This window comes from Rhodamnia argentea, chromosome 11 (assembly GCF_020921035.1).
Source record: "Rhodamnia argentea isolate NSW1041297 chromosome 11, ASM2092103v1, whole genome shotgun sequence".
NCBI lineage: Eukaryota > Viridiplantae > Streptophyta > Magnoliopsida > Myrtales > Myrtaceae > Rhodamnia > Rhodamnia argentea.
Window position 1 is genome coordinate 17,833,588 of NC_063160.1, and position 16,297 is coordinate 17,849,884.

A 16,297-nucleotide genomic window follows, 5' to 3' on the forward strand; every position below is an offset into this window, starting at 1 on the left:
TTTTCTCGGCCTACCTACACTTTCTTTTCGGGCCACAGGGCCTACCTACAAAACAAATCGTATTACTGTTTAGACATAACCACTTAATCAGACCCAGATCTCTCAAATCTCCTTCCAGCTTCCAATTAAATGATGGCCAGCGAGAGTGTGAGAGACAGATATGCCCGTGGGCGGGTCGCATTTCCTGAATTATTTATGTGTATGTTCCCTTCGAGAAGAGAGAGATTACGTCAATTCCCGCGCAGTGGAAAGGTTGGCAATTTGCTTTCTCGGAATAAGCTTAAATTATTAACCGAGCTCGCTTTCTAAGATTCCTGGTCAAACAATCCACGTGCACGAGCTCAACTCTGATGCATGAACGTGAAAAACAACGTTAAACAAAGAATAAAAAAAAGGGTACCTTCTCTTTCCCCTGTTTCCTGGATCTATAGGTGTCGCTCTCAGTTCACTTCTTTTCCTGGGTCTCATGCTTTCTCAGAAAATATTCTCAACTTTCCGGAGGCTGTAATGAAGTGAAAGTTTGCTCTGAGTCTGCATAACAATTTGATGTGAAAGATGAACCCTTCGGTGCAGCAAGGAAGGTCTCTGGCCGAGACCCCCACTTATCTGGTTGCTTCAGTTGTTACTGTCTTAGTCTTTGTGTGCCTTTTCGTGGAAAGGTCCATTTACAGATTTGGAAGGGTAAGCTGTGACAACCCTCTCTCTCTCTCTCTCTCTCTCTCTCTCTCTCTCATCATCCGCTTCTTCTTCTTGCCTAGAGTGATGTGTTGTGGTCGTGGGTAGTCCTTCTAGATGCTCTTTAAAAAGTTGACTGTTTTCTTGAGTTCGAAGAAGTACCTCTTTGGTTTTCTGGCTTTGGTTAATGTTTCAAGTATGTTGGCCATGTCGATCTTTATTTTTTATCTTTTCCCTAAGTCTCGGAGATGGAGTTCCTCATGCCACATTGTCCTTGGAAATTTCACTCTCTGGTCGATGGGATTATATGATCTTATTTAAGACTATAGAAGAAAATTTCTGGAGTCTTGACTTCACCAGCTGAGGCGAACAGTGCAATATTGAAGTGAGTGTCACATATACAATTAAAGGGGGTATATAAATCAACCCTGTTTTGGTGGGAGTGGAAGTCAACTATTGGCAAGCATGTGGAACTAACAAATGATTGTTCGCTTAGTTGCCAAAATTGGAGCAACGAGTACTTTTTTTTGTCCTTTTAGTTCACAATTTGTTCTTCGGCTGCAGAGGTTATAATCAATGAATGGAAAGGTTTTTCTCCCTTTTCAGTGTAAGAGTACTAACACATGCTTTCTGCAGTGGCTGAAAAAGACTAGGAGGAAGGCTCTCTTTGTTTCCTTGGAGAAGATTAAGGAAGGTGTGTTTTTCAATGATTCAAATTCGAATATATGTTTCTGAGGCCAACAAGGGGCAGGTTGCCCTCAGGGAAAAATAAGTTTGACTCCTGCTTCATTTGTTTGCTTGTTAGAGTTGATGCTGCTTGGACTCATATCTCTACTGCTGGCACAATGGGCAAATTGGATCTCTCAGATTTGCGTTAACTCGTCTCTTTTCAGCAGCAAGTTCTATCTATGCTCCGAACAGGACTTCGAAACCACAGGGAATTTTGTGTCTGAAAGTTCTTTCTCTTTTCTGAATGAGACCGATATTCCTCCAAAAGGAATTAATGCTCTGTCATCTCATCAATGCGGAGAGGTAGTATGTTTCACTCAGTCATAGATATTTTAAACTAGTCACACAAATACCTAAAAGACCACTCATTGCATGATGCAGGGCCAAGAACCTTTTGTTTCATCTGAAGGTCTCGAGCAACTTCACCGTTTTCTCTTTGTCCTCGGTATCACCCATGTTCTTTATAGCTGCCTGGCAGTTGGCCTTGCCATGAGCAAGGTCAGGCTTGTCTCCTCCGTCTGCCAGAATTATTATTCACTTGTAGATCATGTTGGCATCGCTATACGGACTGTGATTTCTCTGACGAACTGTATTTGATCCCTAATTGCATCCTCCGCAGATTTACAGCTGGAGGAAATGGGAAAACCAGGCTACTTCAACTACTGAAGGGGATGTTCAAGGTAAGTCATTGAAACTGATTGAAATCAAGATAAATTCCTTAATTGTAATTGCTAATCATGAGAATATCTATTTGTTAAAATATTTGCTACTTTTTTTTCGTTAGTGTTTTTGCCTTGTGTTCTGATTATGCAAAGAGAGCGGTCCTTTCAGTTAAATAGAGGTTCTGCAACATGATTACCAAAAGAGTAGATATCTTTTTTTTCTTTTTTTTCCAAAAACGAATAGGTTTGAGTAACAGGATACTAATGGATTTTGTGTCTCCCGTCAAGATAAACAGGCTGCATGGAGATTCTAACGGTTAACTTTTTGTATACGAAAAAAGACAGGACAATGGTATAGAAACTTGAGTAATTGGCAGAAATTCTGGAGTAATTTGCAATCCCAGTACATTGCTATTGCTCTCTTTAGAACTGCAGTTGAACGCTCTTCCACCAAAAACAGAGTCAAGCCCCCAAGAGCCTTGTTTCATAGAAATCTTGTTAGTGATTGAGCTCATCAAATAGTCCCAACTGACCTCCATAGCCCGTTGCTGACTGCTTCTGTAAAAGAGAATGATGTACTGTGTCTTCCTTGCGCAATAAAGTTTCTCTTTTTCTCACCCTATCATCGTGTTTGTTTTTCTTCATTGAAAAGCATATACTTGATGGACTTGTTTATTGATATTGATCATGTTCGTTTCCAAGTTTCTGCTTGTAATTATTCTAAGCTCAAGTTTTGATATCTTTACAGCAAAGAAAGCCAAGATTATGAGGCGGCAGTCTACATTTGTTTTTCACCACACATCTCATCCATGGAGCCGGAATAGGGTCCTCATTTGGATAGTAATTTCTCTTCCTTCTGAACTTATTTCTGTACCGCAAGGCATTTTAGTTTATCCCAATATCTTTTTGATCTAGTTGCCTTCTTAGTCAACCATCTTGTTTGAATGCAGAAGCCAGGAAACAATCTCTTAGTTTGTTCCATACATTGTCTCTTATGCTTTTGGGTGCGATCAATGAGGTGGAAGGACTCATTAGTTGTTCCAAGGGATTTTTTTATCATTGCCACCGGACATTAAGCCTCATTTATGTGCTTCGAAATTAAGTTGCCTTACTCAGTATTTTGTTCTCTTCTGACAAGACATTTTTCATTGTTTTACGACAGACACTTACTTCAATTTATGAAGCTTTGTGTGGAGTTGATCTCATGTCGTATATACATAGGTTAGTGACGCTGTATGATATTTTTTGCAGCTTTGCTTTCTTCATCAATTTAGGTGTTCCATCCAAAGATCAGATTACCTGGCTTTGCGGTTGGGTTTCATCACAGTAGGTATCTAACCTCAGTCCATTCCTTATTAGACATGATCTCTCCCTCTCTCTCTCTCTCTCTCTCTCGGCAATAACATCGCAGAACCTAAAAGCAGAAGATGAAGCCTATGCATGCTTTCACTAAACCTAAAAAAGCTTACTTTGACAGTGATCATATACCTAAAATGTACTAACTACACTTATTCAGGCCATCTCTAATTAAAATCAATTGAAAATGACACATGCTTGGTTAATGCATGGTTAAGCTGAAGCAATATAATCGTGTCAGTGAGTTCCATGATCCCTCTTTCGTTGTGTAATAGTCAACCAGTGACTAAAGCAACATGTTAGCCAATAACTTATGAGACAGTAGATGATATACCTTAGTTCTCTTTTGGTGGTGAATTGTGCACACAAGTTCACTGGCTAGGTTATCACAAAAATATCATCTCCACCTCCTAGGATCTTCCATGAAATGTGCCCTGATAATACCTCTCATGCATACTGGAAGAAATATATATACAGGCAAGAGACAATAAAACTTCCACGATTTAGCTTTATCTTGAATTCCTCAGTGCTTGGTGAAATAAAAAGAACATTTAGCTTGTTTGGCCAATGAAAGAAAATTGAGTTAGAAAGAAGAAACTTTGCATCGTGTTGAATACTGAGTTCTAAGAAGTAAGAACTTCTAGAATGTGACTTAAGCTCAAGAAGCTACGATCTTAGGATTGACTGTTTGACATTTTGTAATAGCACAGACAGCAAGTGAATCTACCCCCAAAATAATTCAAGGAACAAGTCTACCAAATTTATTGATTTTGATGGCTAAGTCTATGTGGTCAGTGTATCACCTTGTTTAGCAAAATGTTGTTGACATGAAATCATCAGCACTAACGGTTACATTATCGCAATTTTCTTCTTTCTAGTTAGATGAAATTATCTTTTTTAGCTGAAATCTTCTCTTAATTTACATTGCTTTAATGGTATCCAGAAACACAATTTGCCCCACTCTTACGATTTTCACAAGTACATGGTACGCAGTATGGAAGATGAATTTCATGGTATTTTGGGAATCAGGTTAGCACTAAGCATTTACCTGTCTTCTGATGCTTTGGTTATCAGGTATCTTTTCACTGCACAATGTCTTTTTTATGCTGAAACCTACGAGCTATGAGCAACCAGACCTAGTTGCCACAGGACAGATCTTTTGCAGTTCAACTAGGGCCTCAAAAAGTGGATCTTCGTTGACTTCTTTGCTGCATCAAAGAAAAAGTTAATGTATTGAATTATCTACCCCACTACAATTGACAATGCTTCCACGGGTTAACAAGTGATAACTACCTGCCACTATAAACCACAGAAAAAATTTCTTTTGGGGCAGAGTCCGCTGGGTCTTGAGTGATGGACATAGTAAAGGAGCGAGGAACCCTTATATGGATGTGTTAACTGTGTTCTTACTTGCAAAATTGGTTTTGTTTGATGTGGCTGATGATTGGTAATGGCATCATGAGGGGTTCTTGAGCCAATGCATTCTAACCTCACTGCTGTTGTATATGGGGACATACCCAGCTTGTAATGCCGTCAACTGTTTAAATGTGAAAACAAGTGAGCTCTCCTGGATTCTGTCGTTGTGAGCATCTCTTTAATCTAAACAGTACTGAATTCATGTCTAAGTCATTATCCACATCAAGTTGGCAACACCTAATTTCCTCTTTGGAGGAAGTGGCAGCAACATTATCTACATGGTCTTAAAGGTATGATTGATGTTGACTGGACCATACTGGCTTGGAGATTTTGTAGTTTCTTATATCTACTTTCTTGATTTCTTTCCTCGATAGTTGCTGTGGAGATAATGTGATTGTTGCATACCTTTGGGAATACCAAAGCCCAATTTGCCTGAGTTTTTTGGTATTTCCACGAGAATGAGATCTTGTAACATATGGAAACTTTGCTGCTCTTAAGGGCCATAGTATGCGATGCTAGGTCAAAATAAAACACAAAGCTGATCTTGTTATTTACTTTCTAAGCTTCTTTTATGATATTCCTTCGCTTCAAAGACACGACCTTATTTGCCAAATCTCAATTATGTCTTTTGCAGTTGGCCACTGTGGGGTTATGCTATCATTTGCATCTTTGTGAATATCCATGGTAACTTGTCATATTCAGAATGCAATTTCAAGTGCAAATAGGTAACTTGTGGTACATATATGTTATCAAATCGGAAAAATTTCAGGTCTCAATATTTATTTCTGGCTTTCGTTCATCCCTGCCATTGTAAGTACCTTCTCCATCGTGGTAGTCTAGAAAATGGACCAATTTGTTGGTTGTGTAACTTAAACTTGTTTTGTGCGTATTAGCTTGTCGTGTTGGTGGGGACAAAGCTCCAGCATGTTGTCTCCTCACTAGCACTTGAAATTGTAGAGCCCACAGGTCCATCCAATGCAACACAAGTAAAGCCTCGGGATGATCTGTTTTGGTTTGGAAAGCCAGAGATATTGTTGTATTTAATACAGTTCATCATATTTCAGGTTACACCCTGTGCCAATGTTTTGCATACGCATGTATTGTCGTTGTCATTTTGGCTGATAGTAGTCATCTTCCTTGCTGTGCAGAATGCCTTCGAGATGGCAACATTTATCTGGGCATTGGTAAGATTGATTATTTCTCAATCAATAATCATGGAAATAGTTATGTATGCCCCAAAACTTTTATGCAGTCTTTTTATGGCTTCAACTGAATGCATGGCCTAATTTAATATGTTCTTGGAGATCCACGTAAATAGTTATGTATGCCCCAAAACTTTTTTTCCTTGAAGTGTGAATGATAATGTAATGAGTAAATAACTTATTTGCCCATTAACTGTATGTTGCGATCTCTCTCTGTGTCTTCCTACCTAGTGCCTACAATAATTGAAGAGTGACAGCTTACCAAGTCTTATATGTTTCTTGTTTTAGTGGGGATTTAAACAAAGGTCATGCTTCACGAAGAACCATTTATTAGTAATCATTCGCCTTGCTTGTGGGTAAGTCTCTATGTTTGAGCTGCAAATCTCTTCTATTTCGTCAATTCCTAATCATGACTTGTTTGTTGTTCACATGGGTTATCTATCGACTCTTTTTTGCCATGTTCCCCAATTAATTTTCAATGCAGGGTCATTGTTCAGTTTTGGTGCAGTAATAGCACAGTTCCCCTGAATGTAATTGTCACACAGGTTGGTGTTTACTGTTTGCCTTCTACTGTAGAAATATAGTCCTTAACGCACAAACTTGTTAGTTAATAGTTTTTTGGAGAATAAGGTGGATCCCGAGTCAACATATCTTGAAAATCCTCAAGTTAACCTGCTTAATTTTTTGTATGGTTATAGGAACCTAAGAAGTCCAAGTACTTATTATGCTTCTTCTTCATGAAGTGCTTGTTGAATGAATCCTATTCCGGAGCAAACGTGACAATAGTTTGCATTCTCTAGAAGCCTTATTAAATTTGGATGACAAACCTAATGCTTTTATGTTGATTTGGCGTCGCAAGCAGCAAGCTATAGGCATGACCATTTGATTATGGAACTATACCTTCATATTTCTTACTTTTCCTACTAGCAACCATCGCCCCCTACCACCCACACGGGTGGCGCCGCTGGTTCGCACACTCTTCCTCTCGCAAAAGGTCGAGTGTTCGAATCCCGGGGCGTCGCGAGGGTGACTTACCCGGTGGCACGTGTGTGGTGGCTAGCACGTGTTGTCCCCGGGGTTTACCCCCGGCTGCCGGCCGTGCGGGGGTTCTCCGGGTCATCAAAAAAAAAAAAAAAAAAAAACCATCGGCCCCTGGATACTCTTCACAAATGTGCGCACATATTTTGGATGTTGACACAACTTAGAGTGACTATCATAGACTTACTTCTTGATCTAGAGGAACGACCTTTTTTGATAGGAAATGAATAGATGCTAAGTGAAAAGTTAAATATGTTCAACAAGGCTTATGACTCCTAGAGATAATTGTCTACTTCTTGTAATCTGTGTCCGGTTGGTACTAAATTTTGGAAGTACTTCTAAAGCATGAGCACAACTCGTTAGTGACTGCCTCTAATATCATAGTATGTCATCGCCTCTTGATTTCGTGTGTTCTAGATGGGATCGCGGTGCAAAAAAGCCTTGGTTGCAGAGAGCGTCAGGGAGTCGCTCCATAGCTGGTGTAAAAGAGTGAAGGAGAGATCGAAGCGTGATTCTTTGCGTTCGTACACCGTGAGGTCTACTTGTTCACTTGATACAACAGTAGATGAGAGGGACGAAATAACGGTGGCATCAGGTACATTATCTCGGAGCTCTTCACTAGCCTCTCTCAATAATCAAGACACCGTCACATCGATGGAGCAGATAGAGACCGTCCTTGATATTTCTGATCGTCCACAAGAGGAGTTTTTGTTTCGGATGGAGGAGTACTTGTCCGAGTCCTTGCGCATGAGCGTGCCACACTCGCATCACGGTGAAGAAGACAATTCAGGAGAAGTCGGGCAGGAAGATAAAAGTGAGACTCTGTGGGAGTTGTTCCGGAGGACTTGAACCACGTGATTCAGATCAATCGGCTTAGTTATAGGATGACAGAATGACATTATACTCATATACATTCACGATATTGTAGAACAACGGAGCTCTGTTCACCTTGCATTATCCAAAATCCTGTAGGATATCGTCCTCTCTATCAAGCTGGTTAAGGTACAAATGGCACCCAGAGTGCGATGGGATCGGAGATCCAAAAGCAGCGAAGGAATCTTCATATCGCGCGGCCTTGCACGAGAGTTCAGTTTGGCTGGAGCATATGAATTCCCAAATTTCTAATCTGTCATACTTTGCAGAGTAATGTTATCTAAACATGGCATACATCCAATGCTTTTCAAGCCACAGCCATCCTTTTATTGCCACAAGCAGGCTTTAAATGCCCTGGAAACTGACTACTGACATCTTCATATTATAATGCTGGACATACGTACTTATGTAGGATGATGTCTGGAGAACAAATGCAATGGAAAACAGAGCATGAGTTTTATTTCCTCATACAGAAATAGGAAAAAGTAAAGCCAATTACATCAGACTCAAGATAACATTAAATTATCCCTGGTACGGTTAAAAACAAGGAAGAAGAGACTAAGGGAACTAACAAACAGGTAGAGAGGGAGAGGACAAGTTGCGTAGAGTGAGACTTAATTTATGCAAAGAGCAAATGGGAGCTTCAAGCAGTGAGCTCCTCTTCCTTGTGGGTCTCAATGGTGACATCAGATTTAGGGTAGGCAACACAAGTGAGGACCCAACCTGCATCCATCTGATCATCATCCAGGAAGCTGCCGTCGCTCTGGTCGACGCTCCCCGCCACGACCTTGCCTGCGCAGGACGAGCAAGAGCCGGCGCGGCAGGAGTAGGGCAAGTCGATGCCTTGCTCCTCTGCTTGGTCCAAGATGTAAACATCGTCGGGGACGTCCAATTCGACTTTGCCTTCAGGGGTGAGTAGGGTGACCTTGTAGGTGGCCATGGCAGCCACTCTCCCACGGCCAGAGTTGACACCAAACAGGGCCTGACCCACATTTGGGAATGCCCTGAGTCTGTTCACCGGCTGCATCCTCACAAAGGAGGAGCTCACCATGGTTCCTGAGAGAGCAGCTCCTGCAAGTGCCATTTCTTTCCTCTTCTCTCTAGTTTGGTGTGAAGAAACTGAGAAGACGGTCGAGACTTTGAGCGTCTTAATACTCTGAAAGTGGGAAGGACAACGGGATAGGGGGTGCCTCTGGCTTGTGACTTGCCACGTGGCGCGTCCTGGTGCCTCGCTCTATCTCTTTATCATCAAGACCAGATAAAATTGGGTGACTGGTGAGAAGGTCGACCGTGGATGCCACATTCCTCCCTAGAGATAGTTTTTGGCGTCAATTTTTTGTTTGTATGCGTGTGTGACAAAAGAAAGCCACATTTCTGGTCCATTTTCCTGCCAAGTTTGATTTTGTGGTCTCTAGTTAATAATAAGTGCCTGGAGATGGAGAGCTTCCCATAAGAAAAAGGAGCAAAGAAAGAAGATTCTCGTTCCATTTGGCGACTGGTAGAGATTCTTTGAATGGTATGTTGTGTACCACACACATAATAGAGGTCCGGGAAACTCCCAAGTCCAATTAAAGCCGATATTAGTGTAATTCTTCTACATGCGAACAGCACTAGCAACTGCCCGCCTATAAGGACCCAACGGACAACCAGCAAAACCAAACGTTTACAGCTGCACAGCATCAGGAGTCGCATGGAACCGCAACCAGAAAGCGAAAATGGAAAAACAAGGCCCCAGCAGCCGTAGCAGACACCCGAAGAAACTCACTAACTGGAGGGCGATTATGCATTCCAAGGCCAAAACTGGCATATTACAAGTAAACAATAGCGGAAGCACATGTTTATCAGAATCACAAAATTCCTTCTTATCAACTACTTTCCTGCTGATGTCCATATTCCAGACAGCAAAAATAGCATTACAACGTTAGCACTCTCGAGAAATTAAGTATCCACTGGGGCACCTATTTGTAAAAAGTTTCTGATAGCGAGAACAACCCCTGCACCCTATTCATCTTACAGCTAGAATATAAAGGGAAAAAAAATTCTCAGGATCCCCCAGGCTAAGCAGAAGAAAGTGTACATCCCCATCCTCGAATTCCGTGATAACCATCCGGTGACATTCTAAATAGTCCGCAAGGTGACAGGCTGGTGGCTTCCTCTCGATTTTTATTGTCATCTCCACAACCAAAAGGTACCAGGAAAAACCATTTCGCCCACTTCCCATCATGAAGCTCTAATCACATTTGATGTTTCTGTAGATCCTCCTTACAAACAAATTCGAGCCCAGATATCCAACAGCACCTGTGCACAATCATCACACGTAGTTGCTCAATATTCCAAGAGAAAGAGAAGACTGATGAAGTCGTTCAATTAAATGGCAGCCTTCAAATAATGGAAATTCTAGAGCTAACAGACTCCAAACACATTGGTGCCAAACTAGAAAAAATTATGGCACTCTCATAAGGTACTGAACTAGCTACTAAGTTACTAACCATCGCCTACCAAAGAGAAAACCTGACATCAAAAAAGTTTAAATATATGTATTACAAAGTAGACCATGCAAGTGAATGTTTAAAGCAACTGATTTACTAACTTCCTCCCTATAGACCAAAAGATTTAGGGATTTAGTGTCCGCCTAGACAAGCTGCATCTAGATATCTAAATGAATGTGCACAAACCACCATATACCAAAATACGCAACCATGCGAAAGAAAAACTTCACAGAAAGCTGACTACTAAGTCTTTTTTATTGTACAACTGATGTTGCAAATGAAAGTCATTAGACCCTCTCTTTTGGGTGGGGGTGCCGTAAATAGAGCAATTAACCATTTTTTTTAATTTTGGTGCAATCACTAAGGACGACATCATACTCACCACAAAGTATTCCCAGTCCAAGACAGAACATCAAGGTGTATCCAAAATAGAAGCTGGTCTGGAAGAACCCTGACATCTTAGTCTTCACATGGTAGTAATAGATTGAGTACAAGTATACATAGACAGCGGTTGAGGCAGCAGAGAAAAACGAGGTCCACTGCCAATGATAATTCTCAGCATTTAAGAGGAAGTATGTGCCCACGATTGTTACACAAACAGTAACAATGATGAGAATTAGGAAAACAAGCAGCATAAATCCATACACATAGTACACCTGTCAACCACAGTAGAGCTAAATCAGATAAGGAATTATCATTAACTTCATTGGTTTGTTCTAGAAATCAAGATCTTCCAGTAAGGGGAGCTGGCAAAGTACCTTGTAATTCCAGAAAGAAGTGAAGACAAAGTACATCTCGATAAATATGCTGCCAAAGGGTAACAATCCTCCCATCATCGATACCACAGAGGGTGTCAAGTACCACTTCTTCTCAGGAATGGGTCGAGGAATAGTTTTCACACGACATGGGTTGTTCGGAGCCCCACTCCAGTTTCTTCCTACGACCGTTCCAAGGAGAGCCAGGGGGAATGAGATGAATGCCCAGATAACGAAAACCACTACCATAGTACCAAAAGGAATTGCTGCTAAAGACCCATAGAATATAGCAATGGTATTGAGGATGAAGCCAATTCCAAAGCACATAAATGGGAATAAAGATGCTGTGAGGATCATCGACTTGATCCAACTTTTACCTACACAAGATAACAATAATTCATAATCAGCAAACACACCTTAGAAAGTAACTTTAATCAATAACAAAGATCAAAGGCAAATGAAAATGACTACGATACGTAGAGAGCACTGACCGCCATGACGTGAGTACATTCCACCGCTAACATAACCAGAAATAAAGGAGGTGAAGGCATAACATAGGATAAAAGTTGTAACAATTGCTCCTCTCCTGAACAATAGCAATTCATGTCATGACAAAAAGAAAACATCCGATTGCAACATATCGAGAACAGTAAAGCTGCATTATATTATTTCAGCTAGCAGATTATCAATGAAAGTCTGTCTTAAACAAAATTATCCCAAATAATCATAAAGTACGAGAACATACCCAACATATAACATTCCAACAATCGCCAACAATATGACAAGGAGCACAAGTAGTGCAAGCTGAGCACCAGTGCCAACCACAGCTGACAGCAGTACTAAATTACGTGGAGGCCGAAAAACATCGCCATGGACAAGTTTCCAGCCAGACTCTTCACTCACATCCCTTTCCTGGGTAGAGCATCAAATAGTCATCATAATTTAGTCAGCAAAACTGCTACATCAAAAAGAAGAGACCCATCATCAGAGCACAGGAGGGGACAGCAAAAGATCAAGAAAGAATCACCAGAGTCTCCAGATCATCATCTTCCCTTGCGTATTTTGCATAGTCATTTCTCAGAGTCCGCATCAAGATCATCGACACCAAGCCAGTTAGGAATATCACCATCATGAATGAATTGAAGATAGAAAACCAATGTATCTGTCACACGGTAGAAGTGCACAGAAATTAATGTGGCAAAGCAAATTGAACAGAACGTCCTGGAGCCAAAAATAACGCTACTTTCACGAAGATTACTAGATGATCCATAATGCTATCGAATATTGATAAACAAATGACCGAAGAAAACGACTGCTAGAACATAAATACCCCATAAGTAAATGGAGACAATGGTCTTGTGCTTACAGATGTACATAACTGAAAAATAGTAAACCACAATACTAACCTGATGCTCGAAGAAAGGGTAATCCAAATAAACATCAAAACGTCGTGCAAAAGCAACATTAGTTGGTTCCCATTTGACAGAGTATGTCATGTCAAGTGTCTTTCCAACTTCCAAGGGCTTCGGATTCTCTGGCGTCAGACTAGCATGAATAATCTACCCAAAAGAAGAGTGGTAAGTAAGCAGCAGAATCTTTAACTCTTATAAATAACAGGTGAACTGATAGTCACACCTGATTTTTGTTGTATTGAACACTGATGCTTTTATGAGTGTATAGTACGTGCTTATTGCTATCACTGTTCTTATCAGGGTGCAGTTCACCAACAAAACCTAAAACAGGAAAGAGAAGCGTGAGACTAGAAACCATTCAAAGTTTTGAAATTCAATTTAACAATAACTATTAATTACATACCCCATAAAGGCAGATCATCTGGACTTGCATTCAGCAGGCAATATCCCAAAGCGTGAACCAGAAAGACATCAAGTTGAAATGAGTAAGGGCAAATAACAAAGCAGATCTTCACCCCAACAGACGAAGAAATATATTAATCAATACTAAGGGGAGGGGAAAAAATGTTAACCATGTCACAAATTGTCCTAGTGAAGTCATAGAACAAAAACGCGTCTATTGATACTAAAAGAAACAATGCTCATTCATGCACACAGTAATGCTCTAAATTGCCGTGGCTGCTGCATTCGCACTTTTAAGCTCAGTAAATAATATCCGCAATCACTATGAATAGGTAATCCCTGTAATAAAATCATTGGAACTTCTACAAGGAGCCTCCCCAACCCCCTCCAACTCTCCACAAAAAGGGAGGGGGAAAAGGGAAGAAGGAGAAAGCACAACTATGGGGTTCCTGTGTTACAAATAGTATGTGTCAAAAAGTATGCTCTTTCAACACTGTATGATACCATTAGTTCCATTAAGTTCCCTCTTTAGTTATGGGTGGACAAGCAGCATCAAGTAAATTAAGATAAGTAAGAGGTAAGTTAACCTATCAGAATATGTCAACATAAAAAGAGTACATAAAGGAAGTACTTAACAAAGGTTTACATACCCATAAAGAATTCAAACCAATAACTATTCTCAATAGCATCCTTGAATTGTTTGACCTTCCCTTCATCAAGATCAAGTCGGCAAATGACTACTTTCTCCACATTCTCTGCAAAGGAAAACGTCTCACAATAAGCTCCACATAATATCAGATTCAACAGTTAAAGATAACATGAAGGCACTCTGCATACTTTGAAACTTTATCTCAATCTGGCTATCGATGAGTTCATTTCCACCAAGGACCTCACCAAGACCACCCCACTTATGTGCAGGATTTCCAGAAGCATGGCAAAATGGGAGGCTGTAATAATTGTATGTTTCTTGGGGGTTGTTGTACGGGCCAACTTTATTAACCCAAAGGGTGACTGACTCGTCTGGCTGATACTGAAAGAGAAGTGAAAAACTGTCAGCAAGAATGTACGTCTACCGTTTGGATAACCATCAGCAGTCAACAAATTTCTTCCCATTCTCTTCTCGTTCATTGAAAACTATCAGTGAGTATCTTCGCGTGCGACTACATTCAGTAAGATCTTAAGATTTTCAGAAAAAGCTCATCAAGAAGACAAAGTTGACCGAGAACCTGAAGTTCACATAGAACGTGATCTTGGTCTTTAAAAGCTTTTCACTTTACAAAGATAAAATTAATGTTCCTATTGCAAGCTCAAGGCTACAATTCTACTAATTAGAAATGATCATACTATATTAGCAGAAGCAGCTAGCACTCCATAGTCGAATCAAGATTATCTACTGCCAAGAAAAAACAGGAGAAAGCAGCTCTAGGAAATTGAGATCAATGGGCAAAAGTCAGTGCTTTGCATTCATCATCCCGGGAACCACATTAGGACAATGATCAGCGAGTGAGATCTAACTACTGACACTAAATATACTGAGCACTGACTTGCAACGTATAAAGATCTAGTGCCACTGTAAGAGAATTGGTAAGACCTTCAGAATCAGATACATGAAAGAAGCTTAATATCCTGATCAATGCCATACATTATAATGCTAACGCCCAAGAAAACATCCGAGACCATGCATGAGCACGGAAGCTGAGTAAACCCCACGTGTATCGCCGTTATCCTCCTAATAAGCCAAGCCATAGGCACTTACACCGACACAAATCCGGCGCAACCACACAAATCTAAAGCCAACACACCAGATTCTACAGACAACCCTCGAATCAAAGCAGAAAAAGCCGGAGCCGAAACAGTGCAATACCGAAAGAGCAGATCTAAAGAAAATTAGAGACCAAAAACAAGGCCGCAAACGAGATCTAGGATTCGGGAAACCACGTCGGGTACAGTGGCCGAGTCAACCACGACGTGAGGGGGGACGAGGAAGAGTTACCTTGTGATCTGACTCGGAGGCGAGAGCGGGGGAGAGCAGGAGGAGGAGAGGAACGAGAGAGAGGAGAGAGAGGGATCGGTGGGTGGGAACCATGGCGGTCGCCGGCGAGAGTCGGATCTGAGGGTCAGAGTCGGACCGAGAGAGGTCGTCGTTCTCGTTCTCTCTGTACCTCAAGCTTCTGCGGGAGAGCAGGGGTGTTAAATTAAGGGTGGAGAGTCGGGTCTTAAAGTGGGTTTAGCTCCCTCAGCTCTACGGCGAGTCCGGGTGAGAAGAGGGGGCAATGGATCGGGTCTGGCCAATCCGGGTGAGAAGAGAGGACCTCTGGATCGGATCCTCTCTCCCGCCATGCGATGAATTGGTAAGTAATGGACGCTCGGGATGCTGACACGTGGGGACTCGTGCAGCGCCCGCATGCGTTCCTTTGCCTATTGAAAACGGTTCTTTCGTTAGACACCTGATTATTGGGAGGGGTTTCTGTTATAGTTATCTCATGTCTTAAGAATTGGTGGTCGGTTTATAAATATTAGTAAACGTCCCATGTTTTAAGCTAATTTTTTTTAATGAATGAGGTCCAAGACCACCTAACACTATATCAGAAATCAAATGCCGACAAATTCGAGCCCTTCTCGACCCTTTTATTCAAAGCAATCCAAGTAAAAAAGTACGGTCAATATTCAATCAACACGAGAAACGTGAAATCTATATTTGAAAGGAAAGAGTCACATGTGACTAAATATACTTGCTCGGAGTAATTTATGTTCTTCATATTTTGAGAATTTCGCGATACCAACTCTTTAATTTATAGGCAACGCGAAGTTTCTTCTTAGAAACTTAAAGTGATGGCATATTATTTTTAAATTTTCGAGAGAGTAGTTGAAAATCCCCCCAGCCAAGAGGGACGAAAGCCGTTTCGATTGTTTTCATAAATGGAGGAAATCCCAAAGATCCCATCATCGGCATTTAGCGAGACAAGTTCCAGACGCAGATAAAAACGAATTTATCATCAGTTCAATTAAGATTTTTTTTTTGTCTCGCTTCTTCGTGGCCTCCTCTGTAATTTATCGCGCTCGAGAAGCGGCGCCTCTAAAATGAGTAGAACAGACAAGCCGACCAAAGCGTTCCAAACTCGAATCTACAAAGGGGACATGAGCTTGAACGCTTCAACTGTGCTTGAGTCTCTATTTGATTTGCCAAGATAAGGATCGAGATTGGGGCGGACAGGATAGAAAGTGCGAGGAGCTCGAAGTATCGAGGATAATTAGTATACATCTAATAAATTTATTCCAAATAATTTT

General features: G+C 41.0%; 3 protein-coding genes across 3 annotated transcripts; 1 reads left to right on the plus strand and 2 right to left on the minus strand.

Moving 5' to 3' along the window:
- Nucleotides 1-385: 385 nt before the first annotated feature.
- On the plus strand, nt 386-8,486 carry LOC115747400 (MLO-like protein 4). Its single transcript, XM_030683553.2, has 15 exons — nt 386-681; nt 1,312-1,369; nt 1,481-1,707; nt 1,786-1,902; nt 2,024-2,084; nt 2,815-2,906; nt 3,318-3,392; nt 4,366-4,451; nt 5,473-5,522; nt 5,608-5,648; nt 5,732-5,902; nt 5,987-6,022; nt 6,329-6,396; nt 6,525-6,585; nt 7,496-8,486. Exons 1-15 carry the CDS (start codon nt 556-558, stop codon nt 7,925-7,927), a joined length of 1,701 nt encoding a protein of 566 aa, XP_030539413.1. The 5' UTR covers nt 386-555; the 3' UTR covers nt 7,928-8,486.
- Nucleotides 8,428-9,088, minus strand: LOC115747408 (ferredoxin). Its single transcript, XM_030683564.2, has one exon. The coding sequence runs from the start codon at nt 9,033-9,035 to the stop codon at nt 8,595-8,597; it is 441 nt and encodes a 146-aa protein (XP_030539424.1). The 5' UTR covers nt 9,036-9,088; the 3' UTR covers nt 8,428-8,594.
- A 621-nt stretch (nt 9,089-9,709) lies between these two features.
- On the minus strand, nt 9,710-15,226 carry LOC115747403 (transmembrane 9 superfamily member 1). The gene is made up of 12 exons (XM_030683556.2): nt 15,003-15,226; nt 13,847-14,039; nt 13,660-13,764; nt 13,011-13,028; nt 12,831-12,928; nt 12,602-12,754; nt 12,223-12,357; nt 11,941-12,107; nt 11,687-11,781; nt 11,199-11,572; nt 10,823-11,096; nt 9,710-10,249 (listed from the first exon to the last, which is right to left on the minus strand). The coding sequence occupies exons 1-12, from the start codon at nt 15,093-15,095 to the stop codon at nt 10,182-10,184; spliced, it is 1,773 nt and encodes a 590-aa protein (XP_030539416.2). The 5' UTR covers nt 15,096-15,226; the 3' UTR covers nt 9,710-10,181.
- Nucleotides 15,227-16,297: the final 1,071 nt, after the last annotated feature.

Bases quoted from the DNA above. Each gene is read 5' to 3' on its own strand.
- LOC115747400 (XM_030683553.2), top strand. From the start codon at position 556: ATGAACCCTTCGGTGCAGCAAGGAAGGTCTCTGGCCGAGACCCCCACT. The intron at 1,708-1,785 runs GTAGTATGTTTC...TGCATGATGCAG, and splicing joins CATCTCATCAATGCGGAGAG to GGCCAAGAACCTTTTGTTTC. The intron at 6,023-6,328 runs GTAAGATTGATT...TTCTTGTTTTAG, and splicing joins CAACATTTATCTGGGCATTG to TGGGGATTTAAACAAAGGTC.
- LOC115747408 (XM_030683564.2), bottom strand. From the start codon at position 9,035: ATGGCACTTGCAGGAGCTGCTCTCTCAGGAACCATGGTGAGCTCCTCC.
- LOC115747403 (XM_030683556.2), bottom strand. From the start codon at position 15,095: ATGGTTCCCACCCACCGATCCCTCTCTCTCCTCTCTCTCGTTCCTCTC. The intron at 14,040-15,002 runs GTAACTCTTCCT...CTTCTCTTTCAG, and splicing joins CCTCCGAGTCAGATCACAAG to TATCAGCCAGACGAGTCAGT. The intron at 11,097-11,198 runs GTACTTTGCCAG...TGTGGTTGACAG, and splicing joins CTTCTTTCTGGAATTACAAG to GTGTACTATGTGTATGGATT.